Raw genomic sequence first — 25,970 nt, 5'->3', positions numbered from 1 at the left:
CTTCTGCTGCTTCCATAATTTCTGAGGCAGTATTATGTAACATATACACAGGGAGTCAGGAAGCAGGAGCAGAAGGTGAGTTTAATAATAATAAACATGAAGAAATTACAAAATATGAGAAGCCTACTGAACGCAACCAAAACCAATACTTCCTGATGACTGAGGCTACTAAGGGCTATATGAAGGGAGAGTAATCAGGGTGGTGTTGGAGTCCATGTGTGCTTAACGATAAGGAGTTATTGTGGGCAATGATGGTTGCCAGGTGTGCACAATGTGGGTTGCCAGGACCAGGGGTTAGTAGACCGGCAATGGAGGGGGGGAGCAGGAGCAGGCGTGACATCATATTTTAAAGAAAAATGTTGTGATTGCTGATTGGTTCATTTGTACATTTATGATTATTGGGTTTTGTTATCTGTTTTAACAAACCTTTTTTATTTTTGTACTTATGTATTGTATACCGTTTTTTTTGTGGTGTGGTTTTTATATAAGCCCTTGGGCTTCCAACCACACCTGTGCACTGTTTATTTTATTTTATATTGTTGTTTATCACTTATTTTCTTTGGTGCAAATAAATTAAACAAAATTGGGAGTAGTGATCTGTGCTGGGGAATTGGCTTTCCGCTTGGGGTTACTCGTCTCTGGGGATGTTTAAGAAAGAGGTCTGGGTGGGGGAGTCTTATAAAGAGAGAGCTTCTCCTGCTGCGCACCATCTTTGATTCTGTAGAGTACAGCTGAAACTTTTTGGAGTTGCCCTGTACCACTACTGTTCCAAACTTGTACAGGTTGACATTGGCTGACTCAGAGTCCTCGTTGTTTAGTATCCCAAGTTTCCCCACATTAATATAGCACTGTGCCATGTCAGGGGGTGGTCAGTGTTCAAGGTTAAGTTGCTTATGGTACATTCCCATTTTTGAAGCAGTCAGCAAAAAGTATCTCTAGATTGTACATGAGGAGCTTCTTTTTGTACTCTTTCCGTGCCTTCAAATGTTTTACATCCAAGGGGTACTGTATTGTCATGACCTCTGCACAGAGGGAAGCGATGGAGCAGGTGGCCTCAAAGGCCTCTGCATTTGGGTAGGGGAGGCGGTGAATCTCCTGTCATTGTTGGGCTCAAGTGCTTTGACACCTCTCACTTTATACCTCAGTGCTAATTGAAGTTGCAACCGGATCTGTTCTGCTCTATCACGATTGGTAGCCTTAATTTAGCATTCAGTACTTACAAATTTAAAAAGATTATTGTAATGTCTTATTCTTTGGGGCTTTTAAAAGTAGCTTCAGACTAAACATTACTCACTCAGTTCCAGGTTTGATGATATTTTCAGGTTTCTGATGTGCTTATTTTGCTGGTCGTTGGTTTGCCAGGGCAATTGCTGTATAGTCCTTGGGAATAAAAACCTTGGTAGTGGGAATCCTTCCAGGTAATTTTGTCCAAAATCAGGTTGTAGGTTTGGAGATTTGATTTGTGAAGGTTATGTTGCGGAGAACAGTATCCTATATATGTCCTTGTAAAAAAATCCAAGTTTATCTCACCTGCATTCACTCTAAATCTATCTTTTTGTAAAACCATGCAAAAAAATTCAGGAGCTCATCTGCTCATGACCTCTCTCTCTTCTCTCTCTCTCTCTCTCTTTCTCTCACTCTCTCTCTCTTTCTTTCTCTTTCTCCAGTCCCTGTGTAAAGGCCAGTCCTCTCAACAGCTGAGGTTCAGAGGAGAGAGGGTTCTGTGGCTCCAGCCAGCTTCTCTGGATCAACTTCTAGAGCTTAAGACTCAGTACCCCAACGCCAAGATGGTGGTTGGTAACACGGAAGTCGGTGAGACAACTAACTAGTCAAAAGAGTTATTTTTCTACTAATTGGTATTTAGACTAATTGGTATCAGACCAATAATTGGGAGAAAAGAAAATAGAATTGGGCTGCCAGTGTAAATGCAGCCTTACTGTTCTGAACGTTTGTAGTTAAGTGATCATGTTTGATTGATCTGTTGTCCCTGCTGCTGTTTGTGTCCCAGGTATTGAGATGAAGTTTAAGAACCTGTTGTATCCTGTTATTCTGGCCCCGGCGTACATCCCCGAGCTCAACGCCATACAGCACACTGACGAGGGTAAGAGGGGAGAAGGGTTTGGCTGTGAATGGCAGGGATAGGCAATTTCAACATGTATGTTTTTTGTGTTCATGGCTAATGTGTGCATACAGTATGTTGTGTGTGTGCATACAGTATGTTGTGTGTGTGTGTCATTGACGTGGCGTGGCGGATATACACTTTCTATTGAGCCTCTCATTCACACACACACACACACACACACACACACACACATTCATAAAGTGGATTTGTTCTACGGTGTTTATCGGTACGACACCACCACAAAGATAACCATTGTCGTGTCTTTGGGCATCATTAAAATGAAGACATGTTTATCAAATAACTCTCTGTAATTATTATTACGCGATTAAACTGATTAATCGTGTAACTGTAATTAACTAGAAGGTTGGGGCACAAAGGAAAATATTCAGATTACAAAGTTATAATTTTCCTTATATAACTCCCAGATATCATAATATCTGATCTATGAGTCTTCTGATTTAATGACTTATTTTTACCTCGCGTCAGTCTCATTCCCTGTGGCTCAGTTGGTAGAGCATGGTGTTTGCAACGCCAGCATGGTGTGTGCAACGCCAGGGATGTGGGTTCGATTCCCACGGGGGGGCCAGTACAATTTTTTTTTATTAATTCATTTTTTTTTTTAAATGCATGAAATGAAATGTATGCATTCACTACTGTAAGTCGCTCTGGATAAGAGCGTCTGCTAAATGACTAAAATGTAAATGTAAATTCCAAACGTCGTAAATTGTTGTTATCTGCACGAACCCAGCCTTCACTAAGTCATCCATACTTCAATTGTCTTAAAATAATTTATTTACTAAACTTAGTAATTCACAGAAAGCATACAAAACAGTAGGTATCGTTACAAAGAAATGGTAGAGGAATGTGCCCTAGTGGGCTAAACCGGCATGGCGGCTTGTTAACCTCTTGGGGCTAGGTGGGACGCTAGCGTGCCACCCGTGGTGCACTCCATCAACAGCAGGTGCATTTCAAGAGCGGCAAATTTGAATCCAAATAAATGTCAAAATTCAAATTTTTCAAAAATACAACTATGTTACACCATTTGAAAGATAAACATCTCCTTAATCTAACCACGTTTTACGATTTCAAAAAGGTTTTACGGCGAAAGCATAAATTTAGAGTATGTTAGGACAGTACATTTACAAGAGTTGTGTGTAATGTTTTGTCAAGTCAAAGACAGGGTCACCAAAACCATAAAACCAGCTAAAATGATGCACTAACCTTTTACAATCTCCATCAGATGACACTCCTAGGACATTATGTTAGACAATGCATGCATTTTTAGTTCTATCAAGTTCATATTTATATCCAAAAACAGCGTTTTACTATGGCATTGATGTTGAGGAAATCGTTTCCCTCCAATAACCGGCAGTCAAGTCAGCGTCAGAAATTAAATAATTAAAATTAGAAAACATTGGTAAAATATTATATTGTCATTTAAAGAATTATAGATTTACATCTCTTGAACGCAATCAACTTGCCAGATTTAAAAATAACCTTATTGGGAAATCACACTTTGCAATAATCTGAGCACTGCGCCCAGAAAAATACGGCGTTGCGATACAGACTAGACGTCATGTTGGGGAGATCTAAAATCGAAAATACTATGTAAATAATCCATTACCTTTGATTCTCTTCATCAGATGTCACTTCCAGGTATCACAGGTCCATAACGAATGTAGTTTTGTTCAAAAAAGCTCATCATTTATGTCCAAAAATCTCCGTCTCGTTAGCACATGATGTAAGCCAGCCGGACTTCTCGTCATGAACGAGGGGAAAAAATATATTTCCTTTCGTTCAAACATGTCAAACGTTGTATAGCATAAATCATTAGGGCCTTTTTTAACCAGAACATGAATAATATTCAAGGTGGACGAATGCATACTCTTTTATAACGTATTGGAACGAGGGTACCCAACATGAACTAGCGCGCCAGGTGTCTAATGGGACATCACCGTTCCATGGCTCTTGTTCGGTCAGATCTCCCTCCAGAAGACTCAAAACACTTTGTAAAGGCTGGTGACATCTAGTGGAAGCAATAGGAAGTGCCAAAATATTCCTAAACCCCTGTGTTTTTCAATGGGATAGGTTTAAAGTCAATACAACACATCAGGTATCCACTTCCTGTCAGAAAATGTCTCAGGGTTTTGCCTGCCAAATGAGTTCTGTTATACTCACAGACACCATTCAAACAGTTTTGGAAACTTTAGAGTGTTTTCTATCCATATATAATAAGTATATGCATATTCTAGTTACTGGGTAGGATTAGTAACCAGATTAAATCGGGTACATTTTTTTTATCCAGACGTGCAAATGCTGCCCCCTAGACCCAACAGGTTAACCTCTATGGGCTAGGTGGGACGCTAGCGTGCCACCCGTGGTGCACTCCATCAACAGCAGGTGCATTTCAAGAGCGGCAAATTTGAATCCAAATAAATGTCAAAATTCAAATTTTTCAAACATACAACTATTTTACACCCTTTGAAAGATAAACATCTCCTTAATCTAACCACGTTTTACGATTTCAAAAAGGTTTTACGGCGAAAGCATAAATTTAGAGTATGTTAGGACAGTACATTTACAAGAGTTGTGTGTAATGTTTTGTCAATTCAAAGACAGGGTCACCAAAACCATAAAACCAGCTAAAATGATGCACTAACCTTTTACAATCTCCATCAGATGACACTCCTAGGACATTATGTTAGACAATGCATGCATTTTTAGTTCTATCAAGTTCATATTTATATCCAAAAACAGCGTTTTACTATGGCATTGATGTTGAGGAAATCGTTTCCCTCCAATAACCGGCAGTCAAGTCAGCGTCACAAATTAAATAATTAAAATTAGAAAACATTGGTAAAATATTATATTGTCATTTAAAGAATTATAGATTTACATCTCTTGAACGCAATCAACTTGCCAGATTTAAAAATAACCTTACTGGGAAATCACACTTTGCAATAATCTGAGCACTGCGCCCAGAAAAATACGCGTTGCGATACAGACTAGACGTCATGTTGGGGAGATCTAAAATCGAAAATACTATGTAAATAATCCATTACCTTTGATTCTCTTCATCAGATGTCACTTCCAGGTATCACAGGTCCATAACGAATGTAGTTTTGTTCAAAAAAGCTCATCATTTATGTCCAAAAATCTTCGTCTTGTTAGCACATGATCTAAGCCAGCCGGACTTCTCGTCATGAACGAGGGGAAAAAATATATTTACGTTCGTTCAAACATGTCAAACGTTGTATAGCATAAATCATTAGGGCCTTTTTTAACCAGAACATGAATAATATTCAAGGTGGACGAATGCATACTCTTTTATAACGTATTGGAACGAGGGTACCCAACATGAACTCGCGCGCCAGGTGTCTAATGGGACATCATCGTTCCATGGCTCTTGTTCGGTCAGATCTCCCTCCAGAAGACTCAAAACACTTTGTAAAGGCTGGTGACATCTAGTGGAAGCAATAGGAAGTGCCAAAATATTCCTCAGCCCCTGTGTTTTTCAATGGGATAGGTTTAAAGGTAATACAACACATCAGGTATCCACTTCCTGTCAGAAAATGTCTCAGGGTTTTGCCTGCCAAATGAGTTCTGTTATACTCACAGACACCATTCAAACAGTTTTAGAAACTTTAGAGTGTTTTCCATCCATATATAATAAGTATATGCATATTCTAGTTACTGGGTAGGATTAGTAACCAGATTAAATCGGGTACATTTTTTTTATCCAGACGTGCAAATGCTGCCCCCTAGCCCTAACAGGTTAAACAAAAGTTGATAATTATAACAATTGATATGCTAATCCTTTGAACATGAACGCTCACTCATTCGGATCCAATTGCAATCAATATATATATTTACGCTCAGTGTGTCGTCGTGATCTTTGTTGGAGAGTTTGGTTCTGTTGGAGAGTTTTGTCCTGCGTTCTCTCTCTCTCTCTCTCTCGGTTAGAATGGATATTTCAAAGTGACATTCATTCATGTCGTTATAGAATGGATGTTTTGTCGGTCTTCGCGTTCAATGATACCGAATTCCTAGCTGCAGGCTAGTAATTAATATCAAAGACTTGTTATTATTCTGTATCGATAGTTTAACCACGTGGTATGGTTAAAGTTCAGTAGAGGAATGCATGGTCAAACCTTGGCCCTCTCGTTATCGAGGTAAGCTGGTCTAAAGAAAGAAACCCTGGGTGGGGGTTTATATACTGAACGTAGAAAAGTCTGTCACATGACACCAGGTCCTGTCTGTGTCCCTGGGGGCGTGCCGATGACTTAGTTAAGACTTTGAACAGAAATACAATTTTCTCACATTAACATCAGTACATAGCATCTCAACATATTCCAAATAGCTTTATCCTTATTCATTCAGTTGATACAACCATTTAGATGTAAGTCCCATAGCTGAGGCTATTATATAAACATTATTATGGTAATATGGCCGTATTGTCTCTCATGAGTGTCATAAAATTGTACCAAACGGACCAGTTCGTAGCTGGATTCTTCACCGATCTTTTATACCTTCTCAAGAACATAAATGTCATTCGGTTCCCCTGTCCTGTAAGGTGGAAGAATTCCTTTGTCTCTCTATGAAACCCCTCTCTCTCCATACTGTGGCCATGAGGCAGGACATTCTCCTTCGGAATTTATGACCGCACTCACTTAGCCTGGGGTTGGAGACAGAAGGAGGGGGATGGTGCATAGAAAACCCAAAGAGGCCAACGTCATGACATAATCAAACAACCACAACCAAACAGCAGCAGGTAGACACAAATTCACAGACCCTAATAACTTGTGCCTCATGCAAGTGCCCTGCGTGAACAGGTGACTCTCAGCACAACAAACAGTGAGTATATAGCATTACACACACTATGCCTAGTAGTCAACGCCACTGAGATTTACACTGAGTGGACAAAACATTAGGAACACCTTCCTAATTTTGAGTTTGCACCCCCCTTTTTGCTTTTAGGACAGCGTCAATTTGTCGGCGCATGAACTCTACAAGGTGTCAAAAGGCGTTCCACAGGGATGCTGGCCCATGTTGAATCCAATGCTTCCCACAGTTGTGTCAAGTTGGCTGGTGGTGGACCATTCTTGACTAACCTCTTACATCTAGACGTTCTGCTAGCGGTACACCTGCTCCAGTATCCAATGATAGGCGTGGCGCGAATGACAAATTCCTCAAAAATACAAAAACTTCAATTTTTCAAACATATGACTATTTTACAGCATTTTAAAGACAAGACGCTCCTTTATCTAACCACACTGTCCGATTTCAAAAAGGCTTTACAACGAATGCAAAACATTAGATTATGTCAGCAGAGTACCCAGCCAGAAATAATCAGACACCCATTTTTCAAGCTAGCATATAATGTCACAAAAAACAAAACCACAGCTAAATGCAGCACTAACCTTTGATGATCTTCATCAGATGACACGCCTAGGACATTATGTTATACAATACATGCATGTTTTGTTCAATCAAGTTCATATTTATATCAAAAACCAGCTTTTTACATTAGCATGTGACGTTCAGAACTAGCATTCCCACCGAACACTTCCGGTGAATTTACTAAATTACTCACGATAAACGTTCACAAAAAACATAACAATTGATTTAAGAATTATAGATACAGAACTCCTTTGTGCAATCGAGGTGACCGATTTTAAAATAGCTTTTCGGTGAAAGCACATTTTGCAATATTCTGAGTAGATAGCCCAGCCATCACGGCTAGCTATTTAGACACCCACTAAGTTTAGCCCTCACCAAACTCCGATTTACTATTAGAAAAGTTTGATTACGTTTGGTGTTCTTCGTCAGAATGCACTCTCAGGACTGCTACTTCAATAACAAATGTTGGTTTGGTTCAAAATAATCCATAGTTATATCCAAATAGCGGCGTTTTGTTCGTGCGTTCAAGACACTATCCGAAGTGTAAATAAGGGTCATGCGCACGGCGCATTTCGTGACAAAACATTTCTAAATATTCCATTACCGTACTTCGAAGCATGTCAAAAGCTGTTTAAAATCAATTTTTATGCCATTTTTCTCGTAAAAAAAGCGATAATATTCCGACCGGGAAAGCGTGTTTACGTACAAAGAGAGAGAAAATAAAAGCATGGGATCCCCTCGTGCACGAGCCTGAGTCTCATAGTACTGTGACCGGCCACTATCCAAACGCGCTAATGTTTTTCAGCCAGGGGCTGCCTCGATATCATTCAGCTTTTTGCCGCCTTCTGAGAGCACATGGGAGCCGTAGGAAGTGTCACGTAACAGTAGAGAGATAATCGGATAGAGATAATCAAGAAGGCCAAGAAATAGTCAGACAGGGTACTTCCTGTACAGAATCTTCTCAGGTTTTGGCCTGCCAAATGAGTTCTGTTATACTCACAGACACCATTCAAACAGTTTTAGAAACTTTGGAGTGTTTTCTATCCAAAGCCAATAATTATATGCATATTCTAGTTTCTGGGCAGGAGTAATAATCAGATTAAATCGGGTACGTTTTTTATCCGGCCGTGAAAATACTGCCCCCTAGCCATAACAGGTTAACACAGGAAACTGTTGAGTGTGAAAAACCCAGTAGCGTTGCAGTTCTTGACACTCTCAAACCGGTGCGCCTGCTACCTACTACCACACCCATATCTTTTGTCTTGCCCGTTCACCCTCTGAATGCACACAAACACAATCCATATCTCAATTGTTTCAAGGCTTAAAAAATCCATATTCATTTACACTGATTGAATTGGATTTAACAATCGACATCAATAAGGGTTAGGGTCATAGCTTTCACCTGCATTCACCTGGTCAGTCTACACTCAGTGTATACTATGGTGTTATATGACTGGTCAGTCTACACTCAGTGTATACTATGGTGTTTGTTATAAGTCAGTCTGCCATTGGAAGAATAGTAATAAATAACAGACTGTAATAACAGAAGACTACTTCTGTCTCTCCGTCCAGGTAAAGACATCAGTGACTGTAAAACTCCTCCCTGTTGGCCCGCAGTTTGAAAAGTTCCTTGGTCTCGATGCGATAGAGACGAGAGTCGTCCTTGATCGGTCAACTTTCGACTGCATTTCTTTAGCTGTTTCAGCTCAGAAATTGACCTCTCAACTGATGCTGTTGTGGCTGGTGTAGCCTGATATGTGTGTGTATGTGAGTATGTTACTGATGTGTGTGTGTGTGTGTGTGTGTGTGTGTGTGTGTGTGTGTGTGTTGTAGGTATAGTATTTGGAGCATCCTGTTCCCTGACCCTGCTGGGTGATGTGCTGAAGGAAGCGGTGGGTAAACTGCCCTCCTACCAGACTGAAGTCTTCACCTCTATACTGGAGCAACTCCGCTGGTTTGCTGGACTACAGATACGCAACGTGGCAGTACGTATTACACACACACACATTCAGTATACACACACACACATTCAGTATATACACACGCACAGCACACACACACACACACACACATTCAGTATATACACACACACATTCAGTATATACACACACACATTCAGTATATACACACACACATTCAGTATACACACACACGCAACACGCACACACACACACACACACACACACACACACACACACACACACACACACACACACACACGCTATGCTGACCTGCTGGTCAACAGATATGCAATACAAGCACCTGTATGGTCTCTAAAATATATATGTGTGTGTGTGTGTGTGTGTGTGTGTGTGTGTGTGTGTGTGTGTGTGTGTGTGTGTGTGTGTGTGTGTGTGTCTCTCCTTCAGGCCGTTGGAGGTAACATCATGACTGCCAGCCCCATCTCCGACCTCAACCCTGTCTTTATGGCTGCTGGCTGCAAGCTCACACTCATGTCCAAAGGTAAATCACTTCTCCTTTTTTTACAGCATGGATTAAGTATATTGTTTCTGCATCTCAGCCTCCTTGTTTTATGTCCATTTTTATGGTGTGAGTGAAAGTATCGTTTGAACTCCAAAGGCAGGTTACAAAAAATGCTTGTTGCTCTTTGACACTTCTCACCAGGGGTTAAACTGGGGAGAAACAGTACAGTGGAAATGTCATGTGACCATTCACATAAAACACAAGCATATCAAAGTCTCCTCTCCTCTCCTCTCCTCCCCTCCCCTCCCCTCTCCTCTCCTCTCCTCTCCTCTCCTCTCCTCTCCTCGTCTCTCCTCGTCTCTCCTCTCCTCTCCTCTCCGTCCGTCCGTCTGTCGCTGTCTGTCTCTTTCTAGGTGGTGGTGAGCGTGTGGTTGTGATGGATGAGAAGTTCTTCCCAGGTTACAGAAGAACCATCCTGACACCTGAGGAGGTTCTTCTATGTGTCCTGATCCCGTACACCAAGAAGGTCAGACACACACACACACACACACACACACACACACACACACACACACACACACACACACACACACACACACACACACACACACACACATTCACAGTAGAATAGCAATTATAGCATCTTGTAGAATCACATTCTGTATCTATCTGTGTGTCTGTGTGTCTGTGTGTGTGTGTGTGTGTGTGTGTGTGTGTGTGTGTGTGTGTGTTGTTTAGGGTCAGTATTTTGCTGCCTATAAGCAGTCTCCTCGTCGTGAGGATGACATCAGCATTGTGACGTCAGGGATGAGTGTGACATTCGCCGAGGGGTCAACCGTCGTCAAGCACCTGGCCCTTAGTTACGGAGGGATGGCTGCTACTACCGTCATGGCCAAGAACACAGCCAGCAGACTTTTGGGACAACAATGGGGGGAAGAGCTTCTGCAGGATGCTTGTTCCTCATTGGCTGAGGAGATGACCCTTCACCCCTCTGCGCCGGGTGGCATGGTGACCTACAGACGAACTCTGACCCTCAGCCTGTTTTACAAGTTTTACCTGACTGTACAACAGAAACTGGCCAGTGAGGTGAGAAACACACATCATAATTATTTACATAACATGTTACTACTATTGGTTACAAGAACAGTGTAACTTCGCTCCCTCGCAATTAAATTCAATTTGAATAACTTTATTGGCATGGAAAACATGTTTACATTGCCAAAGCAAATGAAATAGATAATAAACAGAAGTGAAATAAACAATAAAAAAATGAACAGTAAACATTACACTCAAGAAAGTTTCAGAGGAATTGTGACATTTCGAAAAATGTCATATATGTCTATATACAGTGTTGTAATGATGTACAAAAGGGAAAATAAATTAACATAAATATGGGTTGTATTTACAATTGTGCTTGTTCTTCACTGGTTGCCCTTTTCTTGTGGCAACAGGTCACAAATCTTGCTGCTGTGATGGCACACTTTGGTTTTTCACCCAGTAGATATGGGAGTTTATCAAAATTGAATTTGTTTTTGAATTCTTTGTGGGTCTGTGTAATCTGAGGGAAATATGTTTCTCTAATATGGTCATACGTTTGGCAGGAGGTTAGGAAGTACAGCTCAGTTTCCACCTCATTTTGTGGGCAGTGTGCACATAGCCTGTCTTCTCTTGAGAGCCAGGTTTCTCAATAGCAAGGCTATGCTCACTGAGTCTGTACATAGTCAAAGCCTTCCATAAGTTTGGATCAGTCACAGTGGTCAGGTATTCTGCCACTGTGTACTCTCTGTTTAGGGCCAAATAGCATTCTAGTTTGCTCTGTTTTTTGGTAAATTCTTTCCAATGTGTCAAGTAATTATCTTTTAGTTTTCTCATGATTTGGTTGGGTCTAATTGTGTTTCTGTCCTGAGGCTCTGTGGGGGTCTGTTTGTGTTTGTGAACAGAGCCCCAGAACCAGCCGGCTGATAGGACTCTTCTCTAGGTTCATCTCTCTGTAGCTGATGAGTTTGTTATGGAAGGTTTTGGGAATTGCTTCCTTTTAGGTGGTTGTAGAATTTAACGGCTGTTTTCTGGATTTTAGATTCATGCCATACTTGGTATTTTACTTTGTGCACAGAGGAGTTTTTTTTGGCAGAATTCTGAGTAAATGCAAAGTCTCAATTTGGTGTTTGTTCCATTTAGAGAATTCTTAGTTGGTGACTTTTTTGGAACACCATTATCTGTGTCTTACTGGGATTTATTGTCAGGTCCCAGGTCTGGCAGAATCTGTGCAGAAGATCTGGGTGATGCTGTAGGCCCTCCTTGGTTGGGAACAGAAGCACCAGATCACCCCCCACCCCCTCTACAGTTACAAGAAAAAGCATTTGAACCCTTTGGAATTATCTGGATTTCTGCTTAAACTAATAACACACAAATTAAGGTATTTTTCTTGACTATATTGAATACATCATTTAAACATTCACATTGTAGGTTGGAGAAAGTGTGTGAATCCCTAGTCTAATGACTTCTCCAAAAGCTAATTGGAGTCAGGAGTCAGGAGCTAACCTGGAGTACAATCATTGAGACGAGATTGGAGATATTGGTTAGAGCTGTCTTGCCCTATAAAAAAAACACTCCCAAAACTTGAGTTTGCTATTCTCAAGAGGCATTGCCTGATGTGAAACATGCCTCGAACAAAAGAGATCTCAGAAGACCCAAGATTAAGAATTGTTGACTTGCATAAAGCTGGAAAGGGTTACGAAATTATCTCTAAACGTCTTGATGTTCATCAATCCACGGTAAGACAAATGGTCTATAAATGGAGAAAGTTCAACACTGTTGCTACTCTCCCTAGGAGTGGCCGTCCTGCAAGGTGACTGCAAGAGCACAGAGGAGAATGCTCAATGAGGTTAAGAAGAATCTTAGAGTGTCAGCTAAAGACTTAAAGAAATCCCTGGAACATGCTAACATCTCTGTTGGCGAGTCTATGATATGTAAAACACTAAACAAGAATGATGTTCATGGGAGAACGCCACAGAAGAAGCCACTGCTGTCCAAAAAAACATTGCTGCACGTTTGAAGTTTGCAAAAGTTCACCTGGATGTTCCACAGCGCTACTGGCAAAATGTTCTGTGGACAGATTAAACTAAAGTTGAGTTGTTTGGAAGGAACACACAACACTATGTGTGGAGGAGAAAATGCACAGCACACCAACATCAACACCTCATCCCAACGGTAAAGTATGGTGGAGGGAGCATCATGGTTTGGGGCTGCTTTGCTGCCTCAGGGCCTGGACAGCTTGCTATCATTGACGGAAACATGAATTCCCAAGTTTATCAAGACATTTTGCAGGAGAATGTAAGGCTATCTGCGCACCAATTGAAGCTCAACAGAAGTTGGGTGATGCAACAGGACAACGACCCAAAACACAGAAGTAAATCAACAACAGAATGGCTTCAACAGAAGAAAATACGCCTTCTGGAGTGGCCCAGTCAGAGTCCTGACCTCATCCTGATTGAGATGCTGTGGCATGACCTCAAGAGAGCAGTTCACACCAGACATCCCAAGAATATTGCTGAACTGAAACAGTTTTGTAAAGCGTAATGGTTCAAAATTCCTCCTGACCGTTGTGCAGGTCTGATCCGCAACTACAGAGAACGTTTGGTTGTTATTGCTGCCAAAGTAGGGTCAACCAGTTATTAAATCCAAGGGATCACATACTTTTCCCACCCTACACTGTGAATGTTTACACGGCATGTTCAATAAAGACATGACAACATATAATTGTTTGTGTTATTAATTTAAGCAGACTTGTGTTTGTCAGTTGTCAATTGTTGTGACTTAATTGAAGATCAGATCAAATTTTATGACCAATTTATGCAGAAATCCAGGTAACTCCAAAGGGTTCACATACTTTTTCTTGCCACTGTATAGAGGGTGTATCTGGCTATATCTCTCTCCACAGGGTGTATGTAGAGGGTGTCAGGGCTGGCTATATCTCTCTCTCTACAGGGTGTATGGAGAGGGTGTCAGGGCTGGCTATATCTCTCTCTCTACGGGGTGTATGGAGAGGGTGTATCTGGCTATATCTCTCTCTCTACAGGGTGTATGTAGAGGGTGTCAGGGCTGACTATATCTCTCTCTCTACAGGGTGTATGTAAAGGATGTCAGGGCTGACTATATCTCTCTCTCTACAGGGTGTATGTAGAGGGTGTCAGGGCTGACTATATCTCTCTCTACAGGGTGTATGTAGAGGGTGTCAGGGCTGACTATATCTCTCTCTGCAGGGTGCAGATATGGAGGGTGTCAGGGCTGACTATATCTCTCTCTGCAGGGTGCAGATATGGAGGGTGTCAGGGCTGACTATCTCTCTCTCTCTACAGGGTGTATGTAGAGGGTGTCAGGGCTGACTATATCTCTCTCTGCAGGGTGCAGATATGGAGGGTGTCAGGGCTGACTATATCTCTCTCTGCAGGGTGCAGATATGGAGGGTGTCAGGGCTGACTACATCAGTGCTACAGAGATCTACCACCAGACGTCCCCCTCCAGTGTCCAGATTTTCCAGGTAAGACTTTAAACTGAGGGACTTTGAGGGAAGGAACGGTAGGCATTGGGCTGCAAATCCTGGTAACTTTCCCTACTTCCAAACAGGATTTCTGGAAATATAGAGAATTTGTGGAAATGTATCAGAATTTTGCAACCCTAGGTATGCATGATGGAAACCTAAACACCTGTGTCCTACAGTGTGTTTGGAAAGTATTCAAACCAATACTTTTTATCAATTTTGTTACGTTACAGCCTTATTCTAAAATGGATTAAATACTTTTCCCCCCCTCATCAATCTACACGCAATACCCCATAATGACAAAGTGAAAACAGGTTCTTAGAAATGTTAGCAAATTTAAAAAAAATGTAAAAACAGAAATACAGAAGTTTTTAGACCCTTTGCTATGAGACTCGAAATTGATCTCAGGTGCATCCTGTTTTCATTGATCATCCTTGAGATGTTTCTACAACGATTGGAGTCCACCTGTGGGAAATTCAATTGATTGGACATGATTTGGAAAGGCACACACCTGTCTGTATAAGTTCCCACAGTCGACAACGCATGTCAGAGCAAAAACCAAGCCGTACGTAGAGCACCAAGGCGACAGGATAGTGTTGAGGCACAGATCATTTACGCAGCATTGAAGAAGTTTGGAACTACCAAGACTCTTCCTAGAGCTGGCCGCCCAGCCAAACTGAGCAATCGGAGAGAAGGACCTTGGTAAGGGAGGTGTCCCAGAACCCGATGGTCACTCTGACAGAGCTCTAGAGTTCCTCTGTGGAGATGGGAGAACCTTCCAGAAGGACAACCATCTCTGCAGCACTCCACCAATCAGGCCTTATGGTGACCAGATGTAAGCCACTCCTGAGAAATAAGATTATCTGGTCTGATGAAACCAAGATTTTGGCCTGAATGCCAAGCGTCACGTCTGGAGGAAACCTGGCACCATCACTACGGTGAAGCGTGGTGGCAGCATCATGCTGTGGGGATGTTTTTCAGCGGCGGGGACTGAGAGACTAGTCAGGATCTAGGGAAAGATGAACGGAGCAATGTACAGAGAGATCCTTGATGAAAACCTGCTCCAGAGTGCTCAGGACCTCAGACTGGGGCGAAGGTTCACCTTCCAACAGGACAATGACCCTAAGCACACAGCCAAGACAATGCAGGAGTGGCTTCGGGACAAGTCTTTGAACGTCCTTGAGTGGCCCAGCCAAAGCCCGGACATGAACCCCATCGAACATCTCTGGAGAGACCTGAAAATAGCTGTACATCGACACCCCTGACAGAGCTTGAGAGAATCTGCAGAGAAGAATGGGAGAAACTCCCCAAATACAGGTGTGTCAAGCTTGTACCCAAGAAGACTCGAGGCTGTAATCGCCTTGCTTCAACAAAGTACTTAGTAAAGGGTCTGACTGCTTAGATAAATGTGATATTTCCGTTTTTTTTCATTGTAGGGTGTTGTGTGTAGATTGATGAGGGAAAAAAACAATTTTATCCATTTTAGAATAAGGCTGTAACGTAAAAACAAAATGTGGTAAAAGACAAGGGGTCTGAATACTTTCCAAATGCACTCTATGTGTGTGTGTGTGTGTGTGTGTGTCTTACCTTCTTGCATGTTCCAGGCGGTTCCAGACGGTCAGAAGGAGGAGGACGTGGTGGGCCGTCCCATGATGCACCTCTCAGCCATGAAGCAGGCGACGGGCGAGGCGGTTTACTGTGATGACATCCCTCTCTACGAGAATGAACTCTACCTCTGTCTTATAACCAGCACCAAGGCCCACGCACGCATACAGTTAGTACACAACACACACAAACACAGTCACGTACACAAACACACGCACACACGCGCACACACACAGGCAACACACATTCATACTTATTGTAAGTCAAGCAAATCCATTTAAGTCAATGAAGTATCATATGTGATAATTATAAACACTCTCTGGCATAACTGTGTGTGTGTGATTAGGTCTATAGATACATCGGAGGCAGAGAGTATGCCAGGTGTGGTGACGTGTGTGTTTGCCAAGGACATCCCTGGCAGCAACATGACAGGACCTATCATCTACGATGAGACTGTCCTCGCTGTTGACACGGTCAGTCTCTGTGTGTGTGTGTGTGTGTGTGGCTTACATCTGGTCACCATAAGGCCTGATTGGTGGAGTGCTGCTCCTTCTCTCCGATTGCTCAGTTTGGCTGGGCGGCCAGCTCTAGGAAGAGTCTTGGTAGTGTGTGTGTGTGTGTGTGTGTGTGTGTGTGTGTGTGTGTGTGTGTGTGTGTAGTGAGGATAGGGCTGTGGTGGTCATGTCACTTTGTCAGCCGGTAATTGTCATGCAAATAACTGCCGGTCTCACGGTAATTGACCGTTAATTAATACAAACACATTTAGCATCTCCTGGCCTCCTCCCGGCCTCCTCTTGGCCTCCTCCCGGCTTCCTCCCGGCCTCCTCCCGGCCTCCTCTTGGCCTCCTCTTGGCCTCCTCCCGGCCTCCTCCCGGCCTCCTCTTTGGATTACTTTGGATTTAGAATGGTCCATTATGAAATGGGTAGGAACAAAAATAAACAAAAATACGTGTCATCCATATGCACCGGAATAGTGAATGGAGGCTGCTTTCCCACAGTTTAAATCATGCTGGGTAGGCTACTTTGGTTTTATAGAGGAGCAGCTGAGAAATAAATATGGTAGCAGCTAGTATCCTCCTCTTTTTAGAGGCCACCATCAAAACTCTGCTTTTACACAGGACTGCTTATAGAAATGTCTGGGCTTATAAGGACACTTGTTTCACTTCACACGACAGGTGATGTCCCATCCAAACTCTGTGTGCCATGGACTCTCCAACCCTGTTCCTGTAGCTAGTCAGTGCTTAATTTGGGGAATCAAGTGAAAATTGTTCGGGAAACATCGATAGTACAGTGCCTTCGGAAAGTATTCAGACCTCTTGACTTTTTCCAAATTTTATTACCTTACAGCCTTATTCTAAAATGGATTTAATAAATAAATGTAATCGAAAATCTAATCACACACTTCATGAGAGCCCATGAGCTCATGTTGCACAACATTACTATAGGCTATGCAATTTCGAGAGAAAACAGAGTGATGGCCTCTATTAAAAAGAGGAGGATCCCATCAGCTTTCTACAGGCTAGGTCTACTATATTTACAGCGCCTTCGGAAAGAATTCAGACCCCTCGACTTTTTCCACATTTTGTTACGTTACAGCCTTTTTCTAAAATAAAAAAATCCTCATCAATCTACACACAATACCCCATAATAACAAAGCAAAAACAGGTTTTTAGACATTTTTGCAATTGTGTTCAAAATAAAAAACAGAAATACCTTATTTACATATTCAGTATTCAGACTCTTTGCTATGAGACTGGAAATTGAGCTCAGGTGCATCCTGTTTCTATTGATCATCCTTGAGATGTTTCTACAACTTGATTGGAGTCCACCACACATCTAAGGTTTATATCACTGTATTTCTCAACTTTCCTAGTATTAAGCACAATGCTTGTCTTTACAACAGGAGTATAGCCTATCTGGCTGGCTTGAAAATGAACCACGGGAAAAGCCTCCTCCATTAACTATTTAAGGGCATAGACAATGTATTTTTCCCGCTGTCCCTGTTTCCAGACAGGTGCATGATAATGGCCCATTCTAAATCAAAACAAATGACAGGTATATTATTTAGTATATTTAAAGACAAGATTAAATTAAGAATCATCTGATGCTTGACAATATTAGCCTATAACTTGTGAATGATAAATTATCAATTGTGAACGATGCTCGGCTTGTGAATCAGTAAGGCAAGAAACAGCGATTTACCATTGCATTTGCATTGATGTCAGAGGGGTTAGAGGGACAACAGAGCACTGAGTACCAGGCCATTAGCGACCTACTACCAACGCATGTACAGAGTGCACAAGAGGAGATTACCGTGACTCAAATGGTCACGTGGAATTTGACTGCAGTCGGTGTGACGTGTAATGAGGCCACCGCAACAGCCCGAGGCGAAGACACGTGAGAACTTGGACAGCGTATGTTAGGAACAGTCAACGCGTGAACGAAGGGAGGAGGAGAGGGAGGGATAGAGGGGAAATAAAGAGTGTTAAATGGAGGGACAGAGGCTTTATTCTGGGAAACGCAACACAGACGTCGAGCAACGATAATCCATTCTCTCCACAGCCACACATATGACCTACCTACAGAAGGTCTCGTGTGACTCTGGAACACACAACTACTCCCCTGTCACGCTTTGATAGACTCCTGATTTCTCTTACCATCCCAGACTACTCCACTGTCACGCTCTGCTAGACTTCTGGTTTCTCTTGTCATCCCAGACTACTCTACTGTCACGCTCTGCTAGACTTCTGGTTTCTCTTACCATCCCAGACTACTCCACTGTCACGCTCTGCTAGACTTCTGGTTTCTCTTACCATCCCAGACCACTCCACTGTTACCATGTGTACTATGTGACAGGCAAAGTCTTTAGCCCAAAATCCATAGTCATGGTTACATTTTATGTTTGTGTTATTTTTATGTGTGTGTGTGTGTGTGTGTTCCCTAGGTGATGTGCGTCGGACACATCATGTGAGTGATGAGTGCTGGCATCGGTGTGTGTGTGTGTTATGTAAATATGTGTGTGTTTTATGCTATTGTGTGTGTGTGTGTGTTTTATGTAAATATGTGTGTGTGTGTATGTTATTGTGTGTATTATATTTACATAACACACACACACACACACAATAACATAAAACACGCACATATTTACATACACACACACACACACACACTCTATAACATAAAACACACACATATTTACATAACACACACACACAACACACACATTTACATGTGTGTGTTTTATGTTATTGTGTGTGTTATGATATGTATGTTGGAGGGTACTGTGTGTCCAGTATTTTCTACTCTGTTAAAGGGTACTGTGTGTCCAGTATTTTCTACTCTGTTAAAGGGTACTGTTTGTCCAGTATTTTCTACTCTGTTAAAGGGTACTGTGTGTCCAGTATTTTCTACTCTGTTAAAGGGTACTGTTTGTACAGTATGTTCTACTCTAGGTTGAAAGGATACGTTTTACTGCATCAACTCCACCACTTTTCAACCACATGTTGATTATCTCCAGCACAATACCAGTGTTTGCATATGTGAAAACTGCACATTTACAAGTTTTTGTAGAATTTTTTTATAAAATTAAAATGACATCTTCAAAAGTTTCAATATTTTTAAAACATTGTTTGGAACACTATGAGATTCTACCTTCCCTCTGGCTGGAAACTGCCTTCCCTCTGGCTGGAAACTGCCTTCCCTCTGGCTGGAAACTGCCTTCCCTCTGGCTGGAAACCGCCTTCCCTCTGGCAGGAAACCGCCTTCCCTCTGGCTGGAAACCGCCTTCCCTCTGGCTGGAAACCGCCTTCCCTCTGGCTGGAAACCGCCTTCCCTCTGGCTGGAAACCGCCTTCCCTCTGGCTGGAAACCGCCTTCCCTCTGGCTGGAAACCGCCTTCCCTCTGGCAGGAAACCGCCTTCCCTCTGGCTGGAAACCGCCTTCCCTCTGGCTGGAAACCGCCTTCCCTCTGGCTGGAAACTGCCTTCCCTCTGGCTGGAAACTACCTCCCCTCTGGCTGGAAACTACCTTCCCTCTGGCTGGAAACTACCTTCCCTCTGGCAGGAAACCGCCTTCCCTCTGGCAGGAAACCGCCTTCCCTCTGGCAGGAAACCGCCTCCCCTCTGGCAGGAAACCGCCTTCCCTCTGGCAGGAAACCGCCTTCCCTCTGGCAGGAAACCGCCTTCCCTCTGGCAGGAAACCGCCTTCCCTCTGGCAGGAAACCGCCTTCCCTCTGGCAGGAAACCGCCTTCCCTCTGGCAGGAAACAACCTTCCCTCTGGCTGGAAACCGCCTTCCCTCTGGCTGGAAACCGCCTTCCCTCTGGCTGGAAACCACCTTCCCTCTGGCTGGAAACCGCCTTCCCTCTGGCTGGAAACCGCCTTCCCTCTGGCTGGAAACCGCCTTCCCTCTGGCTGGAAACCGCCTTCCCTCTGGCAGGAAACCGCCTTCCCTCTGGCAGGAAACCGCCTTCCCTCTGGCTGGAAACCGCCTTCCCTCTGGCTGGAAACCGCCTTCCCTCTGGCTGGAAACCGCCTTCCCTCTGGCAGGAAACAACCTTCCCTCTGGCTGGAAACCGCCTTCCCTCTGGCTGGAAACCGCCTTCCCTCTGGCTGGAAACCGCCTTCCCTCTGGCTGGAAACCGCCTTCCCTCTGGCTGGAAACCGCCTTCCCTCTGGCAGGAAACCGCCTTCCCTCTGGCAGGAAACCGCCTTCCCTCTGGCTGGAAACTACCTTCCCTCTGGCTGGAAACCGCCTTCCCTCTGGCAGGAAACCGCCTTCCCTCTGGCAGGAAACCGCCTTCCCTCTGGCTGGAAACCGCCTTCCCTCTGGCAGGAAACTGCCTTCCCTCTGGCAGGAAACCGCCTCCCCTCTGGCAGGAAACTACCTCCCCTCTGGCAGGAAACTACCTTCCCTCTGGCTGGAAACAACCTTCCCTCTGGCTGGAAACAACCTAAATATATTTTCAATTTGAGATTCTTCAAAGTAGCTTCCCTTTGCCTTGATGACAGCTTTGCACACTCATGACATTCTCTCAACCAGCTTCATGAGGTAGTCACCTGGAATGCATTGTCTGGGTGTGTCTGCGTGTGTCTGGGTGTGTGTATTCTCTAGGTGACCTGTGTGGGCCACATCATAGGAGCGGTAGTAGCAGACACTCAGGCTCACGCTCAGAGAGCAGCCAAGGCTGTGAGGATCACCTACCAAGAACTACAGCCTGTAATCATCACCATACAGGATGCCATTACACACCAGTCCTTCTTCCAGCCTGTTAGAACCATCCAGAGAGGAGACCTGGACCAAGGGTTCACACAGGCTGACCACATTCTGGAGGGTGAGTGTGGGTGGGTGAGGGTGAGGGTGTGTGTGTGAGTCTGTGAGGGTGAGTGTGTGTGTGTGAGGGTGCGTGTGTGAGTCTGTGAGGGTGAGTGTGTGTGTGAGGGTGAATGTGTGTGTGTGTGTGTGTGTGTGTGATCATGTGTCTGTATTACCAGGTGAGATGCATATGGGAGGCCAGGAACACTTCTACCTGGAGACCAATGTTACTGTAGCTGTACCTAGAGGAGAGGATGGAGAGATGGAGCTGTTTGTCTCTACTCAGTCTGCTACCAAAACCCAGGTACACACACACACACACACACACACACACACACACAGGCTTGTGCAGCACCTTGTGAGGACATACATTTCAGTCCCATTCAAAATCCTATTTTCCTTAACCCCTAACCCTAACCTTAACCCAAAAACCTAACCTTAACCCTAGCTCCTAACCTTGACCCTAAAACTAACCCTAGTTCTTAACCCTGACCCTACAACTAACCCTAGCTCCTAATCCTAACCCTAAAACTAACCCTAGTTCTTAACCCTGACCCTAAAACTAACCCCAGCTCCTAATCCTAACCCTAAAACTAACCCTAGCTCTTAACCTTGACCCTAAAACTAACCCTAGTTCCTAATCCTAACCATAAAACTAACCTTAGTTCCTAATCCTAACCCTAAAACTAACCCTAGTTCCAAATCCTAAAACTAACCCTAGCTCCTAATCCTAACCCTAAAACTAACCCTAGTTCCTAATCCTAACCCTAAAACTAACCCTAGCTCTTAACCTTAACCCTAAAACCCCTAGAAATAACATTTGACCTTGTGGGTACCAACAAAATGTTCCCAGCTGGTCAACAACAAAAACATGTTTACTGTTCTTGTGGGGACTTCTAGTCCCCACAAGTGTAGTTAAACACGTCCACAAACACTCGCTCTCTCTCTCTCTCTAGTCTCTGGTAGCTAAGGCGTTGAGTGTCCCGGCCAGTAGAGTGGTGATCAGAGTGAAGAGGATGGGAGGAGGATTCGGAGGGAAGGAGAGCAGGTCCACCACCCTGTCCACCGTGGTCGCTGTGGCCGCTCAGAAGTAAGATGACGTACAAACGTAGATCACTCCAGATTCAAGGCAAAAATTTTCATTTTTGTAGGTCCACAAGACGTCGGGAGACACTGTCCAGAGCAACAAAACTGTCCAGAGCAATGACAACAACAACAAAAAAATCGGTGCCAAGAGCTTGGATTGAACGGGGTTCTATGAAATGAGAGTCAGCTATAAAACTAAAGCGTGGAGTTGTTTTTCTGAACTTAATTAACCAATCAGAATGAATTCCTGAATTCAATTAGGACTATTCTAAACCCTAACCAATTGGAATTAATGTCTGATTGTTAACCAATTGGAATTAATGCCTGATTGTTAACCAATTGGAATTAATGCCTTTCTGTTTTACTTAACTCGGGTATGTGGGACGAAATTGTCCCACCTAGTCAACAGCCAGTGGAATCGAGTGGCGCGATATTCAAAAACGCTATAACTTCAATTTCTCAAACATATGACTATTTTACACCATTTTAAAGACAAGACTCTCGTTGATCTAACCACATTGTCCGATTTCAAAAAGGCTTTACAACGAAAGCAAAACATTAGATTATGTCAGGAGAGTACCCAGCCAGAAATAATCACACACCCATTTTTCAAGCTAGCATATAATGTCACAAAAACCCAGAAGACAGCTAAATGCAGCACTAACCTTTGATCTTCATCAGATGACAACCCTAGGACATTATGTAATACAATACATGCATGTTTTGTTCAATCAAGTTCATATTTATATCAAAAACCAGCTTTTTACATTAGCATGTGACGTTCAGAACTAGCATACCCCCCGCAAACTTCGGTGAATTTACTAAATTACTCACGATAAACGTTCACAAAAAACATAACAATTATTTTAAGAATTATAGATACAGAACTCCTCTATGCACTCGCTATGTCCGATTTTAAAATAGCTTTTCGGTGAAAGCACATTTTGCAATATTCTCAGTAGATAGCCCGGCATCACAGGGCTAGCTATTTAGACACCCACCAAGTTTAGCACTCACCAAAATCAGAATTACTATAAGAAAAATGTTATTACCTTTGCTGTCTTCGTCAGAATGCACTCCCAGGACTGCTACTTCAATAACTAATGTTGGTTTGGTCCAAAATAATCCATCGTTATATCCGAATAGCGCCGTTTTGTTCGTGTGTCCCAGACACTATCCGAAATGGTAAATCAGGGTCGCGCGCATGGCGCAATTCGTGACAAAAAAATTCTAAATATTCCATTACCGTACTTCGAAGCATGTCAACCGCTGTTTAAAATCAATTTTTATGCAATTTTTCTCGTAAAAAAGTGATAATATTCCGACCGGGAATCTGCGTTTAGGTAAACAGACAAAAGAAAACAAAGCATGGGGTCGACGCGGGCACGAGCCTGAGTCTCACAGTACTGTAACCAGCCACTACCCAAACGCGCTACTTTTTTTCAGCCAGAGCCTGCAAAGCCACGATTCAGCTTTTTGCCGCCTTCTGAGAGCCCATGGGAGCCGTAGGAAGTGTCACGTAACAGCAGAGATCCTCTGTAATGGATAGAGATAATCAAGAAGGGCAAGAAATGGTCAGACAGGCCACTTCCTGCATGGAATCTTCTCAGGTTTTGGCCTGCCATATGAGTTCTGTTATACTTACAGACACCATTCAAACAGTTTTAGAAACTTTAGGGTGTTTTCCATCCAAAGCCAATAATTATATGCATATTCTAGTTACTGGGCAGGAGTAGTAACCAGATTAAATCAGGTACGTTTTTTTCCAGCCGTGTCAATACTGCCCCCTAGCCCTAACAGGTTAAAATCAATTTTTATGCCATTTTTCTCGTAAAAAAGCGATAATATTCCGACCGGGAATCTGTGTTTAGGTTCAAAGACGATAGAAAATAAAAACATGGGGTCGACTCGTGCACGCGCCTCAGCCCATTGTCCTCTGATAGAGCACTTGCCAAAAGCGCTAATGTGTTTCAGCCTGGGGCTGGAATTACATCATTCAGCTTTTTCCCGCCTTCTGAGAGCCTATGGGAGCCGTAGGAAGTGTCACGTTACAGCAAAGATCCTCAGTCTTCAATAAACAGAGTCAAGAAGCTCAAGGAATGGTCAGAGAGGGCACTTCCTGTAAGGAATCTTCTCAGGTTTTTGCCTGCCATATGAGTTCTGTTATACTCACAGACACCATTCAAACAGTTTTAGAAACTTTAGGGTGTTTTCTATCCAAAGCCAAAAATTATATGCATATTCTAGTTTCTGGGCAGTAGTAATAACCAGATTAAATCGGGTACGTTTTTTATCCGGCCGTGTGAATACTGCCCCCTACCCCCAACAGGTTAACAAAGTCGGAATTAATGTCTAAACAAGTTCAGTCAATACGGGCCACTAGGGGCAACAGCGAGCGCTAGTACAATGAAGTAGGCTTGAGATTTGCTTGGACGTTGTGGACGGGGATGGTGGATGAGCGTAATCCGTTAAATACAAAAGCTGAAGAACACATGCACATCCAGGTACGTTTTTCAGGTGCTGGAGTTGTAGGTGAATTCATGAAAAAAACTGAATGAAAAACACATTATGCTGCTGTAGCATGTTAAATCCCACTGAAGGTCACTGCTGTAGAATGTTAAATCCCACTGATGGTCACTGCTGTAGCATGTTAAATCCCACTGAAGGTCACTGCTGTAGAATGTTAAAACCCACTGATGGTCACTGCTGTAGAATGTTAAATCCCACTGATGGTCACTGCTGTAGAATGTTAAATCCCACTGATGGTCACTGCTGTAGAATGTTAAATCCCACTGATGGTCACCGCTGTAGAATGTTAAATCCCGCTGATGGGCAGTGCCGTGTCAACAAACTTTTCAAAATGTGATGTTTGGAGAAATGTGGGAAAAATTCAAATTTGAGAGGTTGTTGTGTATGCACACACTCGGGCGCACACACCCACGAAAGCGCACACGGTCGCACGCTCACTCACTCACTCACTCACTCACTCACTCACTCACTCACTCACTCACTCACTCACTCACTCACTCACTCACTCACTCACTCTTCGTAACTGAAACTCTCTTTGTGTGTGTGTGTGTGTGTGTGTGTGTGTTGTGTCAGGTTGAAGAGGCCAGTGAGATGTATGTTGGATAGAGATGAAGACATGCTGGTGACGGGGGGGCGACACCCCTTCTATGGACGTTACAAGGTAGGACATGCCTGTACACACACACAAACACAAACCACAGAAAACAATGCAATCTATAAGTCCAGTCGAGAAGTACTACGGACACAGTTATATGAACTTGACAGAAATATGCAGAATATTAATTGATAGTAGCAACGAACAATAATATATATTTTTTATAAAGACATAGGACAATACAGTAATCATATTATGAATATTTACCTGGATTTTGGTGATGTACAGCATCAAACAATATCTTTCAAAACTCAAAGTAATTTGTGTTTAAACTATTTTGTGACTAACAAGTGAAGAG

The 25,970-nt window shown here is 43.1% G+C and overlaps 1 protein-coding gene across 1 annotated transcript in view; it reads left to right on the top strand.

Moving 5' to 3' along the window:
* xdh (xanthine dehydrogenase) overlaps positions 1-25,970 on the top strand; it is a 67,850-nt gene that overhangs the window by 22,696 nt on the left and 19,184 nt on the right. Inside the window, exons 9-21 of the mRNA XM_045710233.1 lie at positions 1,668-1,812; positions 2,009-2,101; positions 9,356-9,507; positions 9,892-9,985; positions 10,360-10,472; positions 10,685-11,032; positions 14,397-14,486; positions 16,091-16,260; positions 16,438-16,564; positions 21,202-21,421; positions 21,582-21,706; positions 22,359-22,492; positions 25,591-25,678. Of these exons, the coding sequence (XP_045566189.1) occupies positions 1,668-1,812; positions 2,009-2,101; positions 9,356-9,507; positions 9,892-9,985; positions 10,360-10,472; positions 10,685-11,032; positions 14,397-14,486; positions 16,091-16,260; positions 16,438-16,564; positions 21,202-21,421; positions 21,582-21,706; positions 22,359-22,492; positions 25,591-25,678 (1,899 nt within the window). The remainder of the gene's footprint in view (positions 1-1,667; positions 1,813-2,008; positions 2,102-9,355; positions 9,508-9,891; positions 9,986-10,359; positions 10,473-10,684; positions 11,033-14,396; positions 14,487-16,090; positions 16,261-16,437; positions 16,565-21,201; positions 21,422-21,581; positions 21,707-22,358; positions 22,493-25,590; positions 25,679-25,970) is intronic.

Source organism: Salmo salar, chromosome ssa01 (assembly GCF_905237065.1).
Source record: "Salmo salar chromosome ssa01, Ssal_v3.1, whole genome shotgun sequence".
NCBI classification, from domain to species: Eukaryota; Metazoa; Chordata; class Actinopteri; order Salmoniformes; family Salmonidae; genus Salmo; species Salmo salar.
The sequence above is the reverse complement of the archived record's forward strand: the minus strand, read 5'-3'. Positions and strand labels throughout refer to the sequence as shown.